This window comes from Diceros bicornis, chromosome 36, assembly GCF_020826845.1.
Source record: "Diceros bicornis minor isolate mBicDic1 chromosome 36, mDicBic1.mat.cur, whole genome shotgun sequence".
In the NCBI taxonomy this organism is placed as follows: domain Eukaryota; kingdom Metazoa; phylum Chordata; class Mammalia; order Perissodactyla; family Rhinocerotidae; genus Diceros; species Diceros bicornis.
This window is the reverse complement of record NC_080775.1, coordinates 142,025-157,216: the sequence shown is the minus strand read 5'-3', so window position 1 is coordinate 157,216 and position 15,192 is coordinate 142,025. Positions and strand designations below refer to the sequence as shown.

General features: G+C 34.3%; 1 protein-coding gene across 15 annotated transcripts in view; it reads right to left on the bottom strand.

The window, feature by feature from the left end:
* The window catches only part of ZMYND11 (zinc finger MYND-type containing 11), a 118,711-nt gene that overhangs the window by 36,196 nt on the left and 67,323 nt on the right, over window positions 1-15,192 (bottom strand). For 9 of the 15 annotated variants that reach the window (XM_058532315.1, XM_058532310.1, XM_058532311.1 and 6 more), the window contains 2 exons: window positions 7,646-7,805; window positions 505-549 (listed from right to left, as the gene is read on the bottom strand). In XM_058532315.1, coding sequence (XP_058388298.1) covers window positions 505-549; window positions 7,646-7,805 — 205 coding nt within the window. Of the gene's footprint in view, window positions 1-504; window positions 550-7,645; window positions 7,806-15,192 lie in introns of those variants that run through there. The other 6 variants (XM_058532317.1, XM_058532316.1, XM_058532322.1 and 3 more) reach the window with 3 other exon arrangements.

Here is a 15,192-nt window from a genome sequence, read left to right as displayed (position 1 = left end):
TTCTTTTAATCATAGTCATCACTGTTTAGAATATATAAAACATGCAAAAGTCATGTTCAAAAGTTGTTAGATTCTGAATCCAAGAAACATTTTTCTGATGTATAAATGATATAAGCATGTTTATTACAGGCAGAGCTGCCTACAATTTGTCTTCTTGTAAACAGAATTCATTTACATAGTGCTTTTGACTAATACTCAATAATGTATGCCGAAAAGCTAAGTTTGTATTTTCACTGGATTTCACCAAATGTCAGTAACTACTTTAGAAACAGCCTGATCAACAGCATACTATGTGAAATACCACTTCAATACTTTGAGAAAGTTTTTAAAAAGCAAACCTACTAGCACGAAGTTCAAAACTAGAAGCAATGTAAAGATAGTATGGTTTTAATGAACAATTCTAGCAAGAGTTAACTAAGCTAGCCTAAAGAAAGATAGAAATGTAATACAAAAAAAAAAAAAGGCAGAATTAAAGTAAAATAACATAGTGCAAAATTAGTTCACCTTTTTTGGGGTTGCTGTCCTGGAGAAAGGCTGCATACTGTAGGCCTTTCAAAATAAAAACAGAATAATCTTGGTCTCTCTACTATAACTTTGCTCAATATCAGGCAATACACAGAGCTAAAGGGATTTCATACAGGGTCAAACTGTTTATTATTTGCTATATGACTTATGTTATTTTGCAGATGATATCAACCGATAATCTATGAATGTGCTAATCATTAATAAGAAGACAGTAGCATGCAAACTCAAGAGTCATTACTATTTTAAGAGTAAACTTTTGAGACTAACACAAAAGCTACCAATGGACATGGAGAAAAATCCCTCTCTAGGAAGTCATGCTCCATGAAACCTATAATGATGTTAGAAAAACATTTTACTAACAAATAAATTCGGTGCCCATTATAAATTTGCACAAGACCATGAATGCATGTCTTATTGGTCTGAAACTGTTTCCAGGTGGATTTTTTAAAAAATTGGGAGTGATGAGTGTGAATGTGGTAAACTCACTACTTCACACCACGGTGTAAAATTTACCCAGGCCATCCTCAAAACCTAGCCATGCCATTCTACCAGCAGAAGCAGCCTGCTGACCCACATCTCCGTCACTACTGACAGCACGTGGTTAAGACTCTGGAGCCAGACTGGCTCAAACTCCGGCTCTGGCACTCATGGGCTGTGTGATCTGGGGCAGAGTACTTATCTTCTCTGTGTACCACTTTCTACCTGTAAAAACCCTATAAACCAACTGTACAGGTTTTTTGTAAGGATCAAATGAGTTACTATGCTCAGTAAGTTACTATGTTTAGCTGGTGTTATTAATATGGTTTATTTGCTATAGCCCAAAAGAGAGGAATTAACAAGTCACAAATGATACGACACTTGTAACCATACATATGTGATTTCTTTTTCAGGACTTTAAGTTCATTACGACAGCTGACTCGCACAACATTTCTGTAAGCTAGATGGAGCAAGAAATATCATGAATTCAACTTAGAGACAACACCGAAGCAAGAGGGCTCAGTGGAGGAACTGTGTCTGGAAGTAGGGCCTCTCGAACTAGAATTCAGCCTCATCATATTCAAAAGAGATTCTCGCTTTTAAAATAATTCCCGATTTACATAGGGATAAACCTTACATTATCAAATATGTGTTTGACATGATATTTTTAACATAAATACAATGTAAAATTCTCTACAACTCTAGGTTTAGTTTAATTCTGTTAATAAATTCAGTTAATCATTGAGAGGTGAGAATTTGACGATTAAACATTTCCAGTAATTTTAAATATTATTTTTTAAATAAAAATATTACAACATTGCTTAGTAAAACAGAATTTAGACAGAAGGAGAAAAATAAAGAAAGAACTCTCTCTCTCTCTCTCTCTCTCTCACACACACACACACACACACACACACACACACACACACAATCAATATAAGCTGAAAACAGTCTAACAGGATAGCATGACCCAAAACGTTCTACTGAACAAAATGGAAATTTCTAAGAATAATTTCTAAGTACTTTACAGTTTGAATACACATAGAACCAGAGTATAATTGGTTTCTAATTAATTAATAACCATCAATACTTTGCTTAGTAAATAAATGATTATTTATACTTTTTTATCTGAGACAGGTAAAAGACCTTTGGAAAAAATGTGTAGTTCTGCACACAATGAACAAAAATATAATAAAATATATTTCATTTAAAAAAAATCAGTGGCATCCCAGGGGCATCAAGTTTTGCAATTAGGGTATTTAAAACGTGATCGATCAACTTATGACTATAATTATAATAAGAAAAATGCAAAGATCTCAACTTAAAAAAATCTTACTTCACTATGCTATATTTATGAAGTGGGCTGGGAGAGTCAAGCTGATTGAATTCCTCAGGCCTCTGACTACTTTCTCAAGAACAAAGTAAGGGAACACTTCTTGCCATGGCTGTCTTAATGGTGTAACTTCTGGGAAATAAGACATGAATCCAATCCTGCCTTGTATCTAAAAGATGTGAGCTAAGTTTCAAGAGGTATATAAACCAGCGTCCCTTTTAGACTGGTCATCCTGAATTGGGAAAAGCAGATGATGACGGGAAAACGTGTCTATCTTGACCCTCCGTAAATTAAGACTAAATCCATTGATCCCCAATATCACATGTTAATCTCTTCAAGAAATCACAAAATGTGTATTTTCATTATGCTTCTTAAAAGGTGTCAAAACCCTAAATAAATGAGAAAAAGAAAAAATATAGAATTCTACCTTTTCATTTAGGCCTAACTTAAAAGCCGTACGAGGTCCTGCTTATCATTAGGACAAACTGGGTTATGTGAAGAGAAAGTACTCAGACTGAAGCTGGACAGTCCAGTCAGACCTGCCCTCACGTCTGCAGCTGCTCTGGAGTCTAACCGAGGGTGCAGGTGTGGTCCCTACACTGATACATGATTTCTGAACTGGCATGACCTATGAAAGAAGAAATGAGATCCTGAGTCCAGATTCGTCAGGTAAGTAACGAAAGAAGTAGTTTCACGTAAATGTCATTTTTTTTTTTTTTTACAATTTTAAGTCATCCTCTACACTGGTGCCCAAATTATTTAATGTCAGATCAAAAGTATCTGTCAAATAATAGGACAGAGTGATAGCTTTGTGCCAAGGATGGTGAATCAAGTTGGAAGTCACCAAATAAATAACTACTTCAATACCAAAACACATATTTGATATGCATTACCTGCAAATGATCTGTAACTTAAGGTTACCTGCCCTACTATATTACATTAAATATTTTTATAAGAGCTTCCTATCTTTAGTGAGCACCTTATGAGTAAAGAGTTTAACTCATAAGAAATTAACTGTTTATTACAAAGGGTGCTATTAAATACCAAACTTAGCCCAGCAAATGGTAAAATTCTGCCTAAGAAATATATTTCTCAAGTTGTTAGAATAAAAGACATGAAATACTGTGATCAGATATGAATTGAATGTAGATATCCATGTACATTTCTTTAGAGCAAGCAGACGATGAAGCAGTCTATGAGAACATGTAGTATTTCTTTAAAAAATCAAAAGAAAAAAGACTTGATATAACAAAATGTTGAATGGTCACACATCACAGAGTTTCACTCTGTGCCCTGGTCTATTGGCCTTTTACCAAGATAATTTCAAAAGTTATGAAAATCATCTCTAAAAGAATTATTTGGATCTATGAGTGAATATTAATGACACATAAATCTGGAAGTTTAAGATGATCACAGAAAATTTACAACAGTGTTTCCCAGGTTCAGCAAGCTTGTCATTTTAAAAAATTGGTTGGTTCATACACTTTTGCTTGTTTACTGACTAATATTTAAGCAAACCATTTAAAATTGAGAATGGCTTCATTTTTCATTCTATCTCAAATGGACATATTTAAAATATCACCATGAAGATGCTTATCTATTGCCTAATTTTATCATAGTTTCTCCAAATGAATTACCACCTCAAAAGGGCTATAAATGATGCGTGAGATTGGCATCTCAAAACGTCTTGAAAATCACTGCAGTCTAGTAGAAGGAATCTCAGTAAAATGGAGGCCACTGTCTTTGACTTATACAGGCTTCCTTTTACATAGATTATATAGAGTTATATCCTGACATGTTATTAGAGTTAGGCTTTTATTATACGATTGCTGGATTTAACAAAAATAATGTGCTCAAGATATGCCTATTTTTCAACTGTATCAAGTTTTCAAAAATCACCATTGGAAAAAAGGTAGCAGAGGTGGCATAAAAATGTGACACCAACAAACTCCTCGCTCAACTATAGCTGAGTGGCATAAAGAAAACTACACTCTTTCTCACCATAACTGTGGAGGTGAAGACAGAGACCAGCCTCTTTGCTCATGCAGAGTGTTTCAGGGGATACAACTTGTGGGACTTATCAAGAGAAATCAACTTTTTCCCTACCTCTGAGCTATAGCTACTACTTTTAGAGGCTACAGAAGGAAAAGAAGAGGAGCTTTACTACCCGTTTTTCAAATGACAGAACTTCCTGAATAAAGAATATCTGTAACTTTGAATTAATGGTTTAAAAATGAATCACAAAAAATTCTATACCTTTCCTTCCCAAGGCCATATATATATACCTACTTAATTTTTTCTTCTCTTGATACGGGGTCAGAAAGTCAACAACGTAAGTAATAACGTACATCTTTCAATTTAAAAACTCAAGTTTTTAGAGGCATCATATCGTATACAAGGTGGAGAAACTATAAAGAAGGGTCCCAGACTCAAATGCCAGCACAAAGGGCTGTCACTAGCCCACAAAGAACCTTTGTGCAAATTAGAAAAGGCGATCCTTCCTTGAGACTGATTTTGTTAGAATAAGACACTTTATTGCAATATGCTAGAGAACTGAATAAACATACAACTATATTATATCTGAGAAGTGAGGGGCACTTCCTAAGCTGTACAGTTCACAACTGGCCCTCGTACACAACAGCCTGCATGCAGGGGCCACACAGTCCCTACAAACACACAGAGCTGGCCAGTGTGAGAGGCTTGTGCTGTGCCAAGTGCGACACACGTCAGTTATGTGTCCTTTTACGGTATTCTTAGGGAACGAAAATTGTAGCACATGTCAGCCCCTGGGTAGCCAGGTGGCATACCAGCCACAGTTATGAGATACACATATAATTAGTCTCATCATTTTATAGTTACACCTTAAATATAGATCCACCGTCTTAAAAGAAAACCTCTTTACAAATCTCCTTGTACTTGAGGATACAGGTTGAAAAGTAAAAAGACCCTGATGAGAATTTTTACTTGTATGGTTAGTAAGAAATTTGTGTGCTTTTGCTACACTATATATAGGCATTTCTTGTTTTAAGTATATTTATTCACTGGTCAAAAATTTGCTCTGAGTATACAGTTATATGCTTTATGTAGACAATCTCATTTAATCCTTAAAACAATCAAATGAAATAGATATTAATATGCTCATATTACAACTGAGGAATGAGGATCAGAGGTTAATAAATTTCCTCAAGGTCATACAACTACATAAATGCTTGAGATGGGAGTGAAAGCCCTATCTACTGCAAAATATAAGACCTTACCTCTTTCTACTACACTATACTGCCTTTTGAATTTCTAATATTAGCATATTTTATAAACAAGGCACATATTTTATATACTCAGTTGTATTATATCATACATGCATACTTAATATAAAGATGTTTGTGAATAAGAACCAACCAGAATTAATAAAATCTGTATACTGGTTGTATGATTTACATATAAGATTTCATTTAGAAAAAAGAAAAGATTATGCTACAAATACATGCAGTAAGAACATGTAAAAATAAAAAATATTATACAGAACCTAATTAGTGGCGAACGTATAATAGCTCATTAATGCTTGCTGAATTAAACTGAGCAAAGAAACTTCAACTTGAAGAGGAAGAAAGCATATGGAAAAGCACAAATCTAAAAAGCAAGGAGAAATAAAATCAGTTTCATGAAAAAATGAATACATGATCGACAAACCAAAATCCTGTAGATTAAGTTGCATTTACTACTGGTTAATTACTTTATAAATTTCAGAAATTATCAGTATAGCCTTCTACACTAAATCTGTAAGTTTCCAAGTGTTTGGGAATTAGAAATTTTATATTATCTGGACTATTTTGAGTATATAATAAGCTATCAATTATCAGTGACCCTCCTTTAAATGTCTGATGTAGACAGATTTATATCACTTGACATTATTGTTATTATTATTATTATGGCTTGGAACCCAAAGTTTCTTTATTGGTAACAAAGCTTTACCTTTCTGTAAGGAAGTCAACAGAAAAATTATTCTGATATAAACACTTTCACTTAAGTTTTCAAAAACACTTCTACTGCACAAATCAAATAATACCAGTGAAATTAAGCATTTTTTCTTCCATGCTTTCTGTTTGTGGATAAAGTGAATTTTCTTTCCTGAAACTTTGACAGCAGAAATTAAAATGACAAAAACAATGTTAAAACGGAACAACTACTCCATTAGTTTATAACTTATCACAGCTGCCTCTGTGGACCAGCTCACCACAGAGATGTGTTACTGGTTTACTGCTCTCAGACCTGACAGGTGAGTGTGTGTTGGCAGGCTCATGTGCTGTGTTTCTGTTTTTGGGAAAGGGAAACACAATTCAAAATTTGGGGGAAGTGTTTCCACAAAGAACCAATTTTAAGATTTTGTCTCCTTTTCATAATTTTAGATTTTAATGAATTCATGACAAAACACCCTCAAAATACCTAATTACTAAATCCATTCCTTTCAGAAACTAAAAAATTTAAAGCCTATTATATTTGAAAACTATCATCTTAAGTGATGTTCCTCTGCAAAAGTCAGTCTTAATTTAATCAAACTATTAGAAATATCAAAAGCAAATAAGGTAGGAATATAGAAATATTACATATGAAACCAATTTTTACATAAAAACAAAATGCACTTCTCTATGTGCCCCTGAGTATAAAGTATGTACTAAGAGGAAACAGAAGATTAAAATATCATAACTTAAGAGTCAAAGTAAGAACTAGGTAAAAATATAAAGAAAATTAACTGTCTGTCTTTCCTATGAGTTCCGTTCAAGTGCCACAAGACCATTTGTCGTCACTGTCAATGGAGAGAGTGGCCAGGGGAGTCTACTGTTTGGAACCGCTGTGCTCGGCACACCATGCTCAAGGGCGGCTCTGGCTCTGAGGTCATCCACCCTGAAGTGAGACGCTGCCCTGAGAAGACGGTTTATCCCTTTCAATCTGTCCAGACAGCATCAACATTATCCTGCATTGAAATCTTTTTTACTAATATCTGTTGAAGAAAACACTTAGGAATACCATTAACTGTGTGTACATTTAAAGAGTTTTTGTTTATTTTGTTTTGTTTTTCAGATTCAAGATAACCTAGACAGAAAAATCAAGCTTTTCGTAAAAGTGAGTTTTCTCCTAAAGAATCAGGGAGGAAAGTATCCATCTTACCAGAGCAGGTCCTTAAAAATGTTAATAGACAGTGTTAAAGTGAGATATTACTTATCTTCTAAAAATAAATTTCTATAGGTTCTTTTTAACTAATGTTCAAAAACTTAAAGTCAGCATCTCCAAATTTATTGAACAAAATATACTTACAATCTCATCTCCTGGCAACCAATATCCTTCCTGTTCAATACCAGCTTTGGAACCTTTGCAGCCCACTGTTAGAGTCTCCACAATAAGACCATCTTTCACAGCTAAACTCAGCTGACGGGTGGTCTCTTTTGGATGCATACCGTGGACTCGAGACATATACCTGAACACAGAGGGAAAACAAATTTAAAAATATCTTAGTACTAAAAGATAAAAATGAAAAAAAGTAAGAAAATAGAGGTGACTGATTTCTTTTATTATGACTTGTACTTATGAGAGCCGTGCTGGAAGGGAGAGAGGGAGGGAGAGTCCAGAATACTTAACTCTTTCAATTATCATGGTGGTTTAAACCTTAATTAATTTAAATCTTCTATTTTGTATATTTAGAGGAATATTTGTTCAATATAGTCCCAAATCAGCTAATATAAATCACTTAACAGATTTTGTCAAACATCCAATTTAGTTCTAGCTTCTGGAGCAATTACACTAACTTTCACTCTACAGATTCTAAATTTAGAAGTTGATAATCTCCAGCCACAGGACTTTTACTCAAAACTTACAAAATGACACCAAAGAAAATATAGGAATTACATGAGTAGTTGTCAACATATAAAGAAAACAAGAACGCACGTTGTGATCAATAAGGCAAGAATGTGCTTTTCAGTGAAATATGCTGTGGACTGGATCACTAAAGCATACAAGCGTTCCCTGAGTTACACGGTATTTTCTTAATTTAAAAAATGTAATATTTGAAACATACCCTGGACCACAGAGAATAATGGTGAAGATTCTCTCGTGTTCATCAATTATATTGAACTTGTGTTATCATTTTGGCATATTTGTTTCATATATTTTTTTGTTTTATAAGGAAATAAAACGTTATAGATACAGTTGAATTTGTGCCATTTTCCATTCCCCTCCAAACTCCAAGACTCTCTACCAGTAACTTCTGGACATCAAAGAGTCCTTTGGCTATCCAGACACAAAAACATATTATGAGACAAACCAGGCTGGCCTCAGACTCTCCAGAGAAACGTTCCACGCTGGAAGATGGGAAGCAAGGCCCAACAGTCCTCGAGGAAATTAGGCAGGACACGAGAATTTTATATCCAATCAATCTGTTATTTAAGTCTCAAAGCAAAGAACAAATCATCTTGAAGATGTAAGAACTCATCACTGAAGAACCTTCCAAGCTCAGAGGGTGCATTTCAACAGGAAAAGTAGTAATCCCCAGCACAAGGACTGATGGTGAGCATTCTGTGCTGCTGTCTGTGGAAGATAACTGTTTTCTGTTTAGGAGATGACTGACTTTTACACAAGGGCCTGTTTTCTTTGCCCATGCAGTTAACTGAAGGGCTAAGAAGAAAAAGATGGGGATTGTGGTTGACGTCACGCTGGCCGTAAGGACAAACGGGGCAGAGAGGACAAGGAGTTAGTCCATGTAGTGACCCCGTCATCTCTGCTGACTGATAGTCAAAGGTGATCAATCATGCAGTACAGGTATAGATATATTTTGATACATAAAGGTCAACACTAACAAAAATAACCAACTGAAGTTTGGAATGTGGGGAAGGAAGATGCGCAAAAGTGAAAATGTACTAATTTCCTCACTGTTCACAGTAGGGAGCCAATAGAATTACCTCAGGAATTAAGCTTACTATTTAAATTTATAAAGGTAACCCTTAGAACAAAAATACAAACCTTCTGAATTATCTGAATAAACTCATAAAAAACACATTATGTAGTGAAACATAAAAACAAAAAAAGAAAGAATAAAAACAAAAAGGATATTAAATATGATGAGAGGACTAAAACCAAAGAAGTCTGTCTTTTTAATAAACACAAATTGGCTAAAATTAACAATTAAAAGAAAAAAACTGATTGAATCACAAAACAAAAAATACACTGTCTACAGGAGACACACTGAAAAGTGACTCAAAGATTTAGAAAGAATGGGCACAGGCATATCATAAAAACACAATCCAAATCAAGCAGGTCAACACTGCAATGCCGAGCATTTGGAATCGAGGGCAAAAATCACTTTAAAAAAGACAAACAGAGCACAGATAGTTATAAAGCAAAAACTATAAGAATAAAGGAAATACTGATGAGAATACAGAATTATGAGACTTGAATTCACTTCTCTCAGTCCACAAAAACATCTAGTGGACAAAATTAAGTATGGATACAGACGACCCAATTAATAAGACAGATCTAGTTGAATTTATTCTGAAACCCAAAAAATACCTTCAGTAGGTCCAAGAAACATTCTTTAAAGTTTAGCATAAAATCAGCCACAAAAATGACCTTAATAGAATCCCAAAGTGATAAAGACATTTGCTAGCTGCACTGAAATTAAATCAGATATTAATAATAACAAAACTAGAAAACTCTTGTAAACCATTGAATCAAAAAGGTTATCTAAAAATTGCAAAAAAAAAAAAAAATCTAAAAACAATAATTAAAAAGCTAAAGCAGCGATAGTTAAAAAACAAAAACTATAGGGGCCGGCCCAGTAGCGTAGCGGTTAAGTTTGTTCACTCCGCTTTGGCAGCCCGGGGTTCGCAGGTTCAGATCCTGGACACGGACCTACTCACAGCTTGTCAAGCCATGCTGTGGTGGCGTCCCATATAAAGTGGAGGAAGATGGGCATGGATGTTAGCCCAGGGCCAGTCTTCCTCAGCAAAAAGGAGGACTGGCATGGATGCTAGCTCAGGGCTAATTTTCCTCACACACACACACACACACACACACACACACACACACACAAAAACCTATAAAACTAACAATATTAATCCAAGAGCTCCTTCTTAGGGAAAAATAAAAAAGAGATTAGCTAATCCAATCAACAATGAAGACACAAAGCACAAAAATATACAAACTAAGAAATGTTTAGAGAGACACAACCGTATGTAAAGAGGAAATTAAAATAGTCATAAGCAACTACTTGGTTCATTTCTGTGCAAAAATATAAGATAAACACTATGATTTTCTAGGAAAATATAAATGACCAAAATCTGAACACACAAAAAAATAGAATACTTAAAAAGGACAATTTCCAAAGAAATAAATAAAGGAAGTTGAGAAACAGCATCCCCAGAAAAACATCAGTTAGGGACAGATCCACAAGGTAATTCTATCAAACTTTTAATGACCAGATAACTCCAATGTGATTTAAACTCTTCTAGGGCATAATAAAGAAGGAGAAGCAAGGAATCTAGCATAACATTGGTAACAAACTCCCACAAAAACAGCATAAAAAAAGAAAACTAGTGTCCCATAGAAATACTGGTGCAAAATCCTAAGTAAAATATTCGAATATACAGTCTAATATAACATATTAATATAAATTAATAAATGTTAATACATTAATACACTCAAATATTAGAATATACCATAACCAAGTAGTTAATTCCAGGATTTCTAGGAAGATTTAATATCAAGAAATCTAGAAATATAATTCATCTCATTAATAAATCAAAAGTGAGAAATCATAAAGATTTCTCATGTTGAAAAGGTATTTAGTAAAATTCTACACCCTAACAAAATAGGAATGCGTAAACACTTCCTTAACCTGATCAGGAATGTTCAAAGATGTCTGTAACCTCTGCTCAAGATAATAACCAACACAGCTGAAATAGAGAAAGAAATTGGGTATGAAAGTTGGGAAGTAAAATGATCATTACTTGTAGATCTCATATTCAGAAAACCCAAGAAAATCAGCTGATGTGCTATTTTAAATAATCAAACAATTTAATCAGTTATTTCCAGTTAGGAGATTTAAAATAAGACCCCAATTATTTACAACAGCAATAAGAAATATAAAATACTTGTTAATAAATAGAAGAAATGACAAGATCTGTATAAAGAAAATTCTGAAATGGTACTGACACGAAAGAAGATGAACAAATGGGAAGACATGCCCTACATTTGGATGGAAGACAACAAAACCCGAATTGCCTCTAAGATAATTTAATTAAATACCACCACAAAGTAGGCAAGTTGATTCCAAAGTTCTGTAGAGAATTAAACAAGAACTTCCCATGAAAATTCTTTAAGAGTAATATCACAAAATAAAACATTATAGTGCCAACCTAATTAAAATACTGTGGAACTAGTGCATGAAGGGCAGACCAATGGAACAAAACACAAAGTCCAGAAAGACACCCAAATACACATTTTGATTATAATAAAGGTGGCATTTCACCTTAGTGGGGGAAAGATTGATTAATGCATGATGTTGGGACAACATGCAAGCTAACCAGAAAAAACATAAAGATGGAACCCTACCTTAGCCTGCACCTATAAATAAATTCTGGATAAATCAGATTTAACTATTAAAAACAAAACGACAAAATTATTAGAAACAGAACACTGGAAAGTATTGGTGTGAGAAAAACCTTTCTCAGTACGAAACACAAGCCAGGTGATATAAGAAAAGACTGAAAAATTTACATAAAATCAGCACTTTCTACACAGAAAACAACCACGATAAGCAAAGTCAAAATACAAATTATAACCTGGGAAATATACCTGTAACACATATAACCAAAAGACCTAACTTAAATCCTATATATATTCCTAGTATATAAAGAACTCCTACCAATTAATAAGAAAGACCATGAAATAACATTTTCTAACTGTCATATTCATCAAGTCTGACACACTGCATTGGTGGATGGGGCTCGATGGGAAATACAGTGCTGGTGAGATGTAAATAAGCTCTACTCTTGTGGAGGCCAACCTGGTAATATCTACCAAAAATAGAAATGTACATACCCTTCGAACCAGCAAGTCCACTTCTAGATATTCATCCTATACATACACTTAGACACATGTGAAATAATATATATATGAGGAAGAAAATTCATTTTAGTATTGTTGGCAGCAAGAAAAGACTAGAAACAATGCAAACATACATCTTAGGGCACTGGCTAATTTATAATATAACCATACCAAGGATTATTCTAGAATCATTAAAAGAAATGAAGCAGTATTATAGACATTAAGATGACATAAGCTCTAAGATATATTATGTTTAAAAAATCATGGTATAGGGGTTACTATCCAAAATATATAAAGAACTCATACAACTCAATAGCAAAAACCAAACAATCTGATTAAAAAACGGGCAGAAGACCTGAATAGACATTTTCCCAAAGAAGACATACAGATAGCCAATGGATAAATGAAAAAGTGCTCAACACCACTAATCAGGGAAATGCCAATCAAAACCACAATGAGATATCACCTGTTAGAATGGCTATTATCAGAAAGATAAGAAATAACAAGGGTTGGAGAGGATGTGGAGAAAAGGGAACCCTTGTGCACTGGTGGTGGAAATGTAAACTGGTGCAGCCACTATGGAAAACAGTACAAACATTCCTCAAGAAATTAAAAATAGAACTACCACATGATGCAACAATCCCACTTCTGGGTATTTATCCAAAGAAAACAAAAGCACTAATTTGAAAAGATATCTGCACCCTCATGTTCACTGCAGCATTATTTATAACAGCCAAGACATGGAAACAACCTAGTGTCCATCAATGGACAAATGGATAAAGAAAAAAAAAATATATATATATATACAATACACACACACAATGGAATATTATTCAGCCTTAAAAAAAGAATGAAATCTTGCCCTTTGTGACAATACGGATGGACCCTGAGGGCATACGCTATCATAGATACAGAACAGATTGGTGGTTGTCAGAGGTGGGGGGGTCGGGGGTGGGCAAAATGGCTGAAGAGAGTCAAAAGGTACAAACTTCTAGTTATAAAATAAATAAGTCATGGCAATATAATGTACAGAATGGTGACTATAGTTAATAATACTATATTGCATATGTGACTGTTGCTAAGAGAGCAGATCTTAAAAGTCCTCATCATAAGACATTTTTTTTAACTACGCATGGTGATGGATGTTACCCAGATTTACCATGGTGATGATTTCACAATATATACAAACATCGAATCATTATGTTGTACATTTGAAACTAATATAATGTTCTTTGCCAATTATACTTCAATAGAAAAAAGAAAATCAGTGATAAACATGATGGTATAAAATGGTACAATTTCTCAAAACCATTATATAATTATCTCCATATATGCACAAGAGTTCTAGAGGCATACTCCAGAAACTGTTAAAAGGGGTTACCTCCAAGAGGAACTGAGTGGCTCAGCACACAGGGGTAGGAGGGAGACGCTTTTTCACAGCATGCCCTTTTGAATTTTGTTTGGGCATTTATTAGCTAAAAACTATTTTTACTTTTAAAAAGTAGCTACCCTCACCATCTCTCCAGCAACACATGATAGCTCCTTTCTCCCCCTCAAGCTGCGAATCTTGGGCAGTTTCCCCCCTTCCTTTTCAAACTCATCTCGGCTCTTGGAATCAGTCTGTCAAGATCCATGAAAAACACTGTTGAGATTTTGATTAATTTATTTGAAGAGAAGAAACATCGTTACATTAAGTCTTTCCACTGATGAACTTGGTACATCCGTTCATTTATTTATATCTTCTATGTCCTTAATAAAGTTTTATAATTTTCTCCATAAAATTCTTATATATCTTTTGGGTTTTTCCTAGATACTGCATATTTTTTGTTTCTTTTGAAAACGAGATTTTATCTTATATAATATTTTCTGGTTGTTGGTGGTTAGTATATACTGAGAAACTTTGCTAAACTCTCGGTAGTTTGAAGTGTGTCTGTTTAAGTGAAGTCTATTGAACTTGTCTTTTCCTTTTGTGCTGATTAGGACCTCTAGTACAACGTACACCCTAGGTATAATAGGAGGCATCCTTGTTTCAGATTTTACAAGAGATTCTTATAATAGTTCACCATTAAATGTGACACTTGCTGAAGGTTATCGGTAGACATATTTTATTGATGTAAACTGATAAATATAAATACAAATAGGATGCTTGCTATAGGATAAAGGTAGCTATCATTTATTAAGGAAATTCCATTCCAGTCCCAGTTTGCTGTTTTGTTTTGTTTTTTAACAAGAATGGCATTACATTTTATTATCGCTTGATATGTTTTAATCCACTGAATTTCACCACACAAATGGCTCTTCTTAGCTACTATGCACTCAAATAGCTACAGAGCATGGATTAAGACACAATACAAGAAGAGTTTTACTTTATTTTCAAGGATAGCACGTTGGGCTCAATTTCCTTAGTTCAAAGAGAATGAAGAACCAAAGCTATTTATTCTGGTCCTTTGGTCTTGAAGGACTACAAAAGATGTACACAAGGAAGGACTCAGGGTGGACTCAGAACCCTTTTCATAAGGATATGATGATCAGGAGGGGGTATGGATGAAGGATTCATACTAACTAGAACATGAGAACCACAGCAACGCAAAGAAGTGCTTTCTCCTAGTATTGCTTCAACCTGGAAATGCAATAGATCTGAGTTAAGAGCTTTGATTTTCCGAATAAAAAGTCTGGGTTTCGCAAATCAGAATAAAGAGTAAGTGATCTAGTATGCATTAAAAAGTGTCGTCTAGGGGCCGGCCCCATGGCATAGCGGTTAAAGT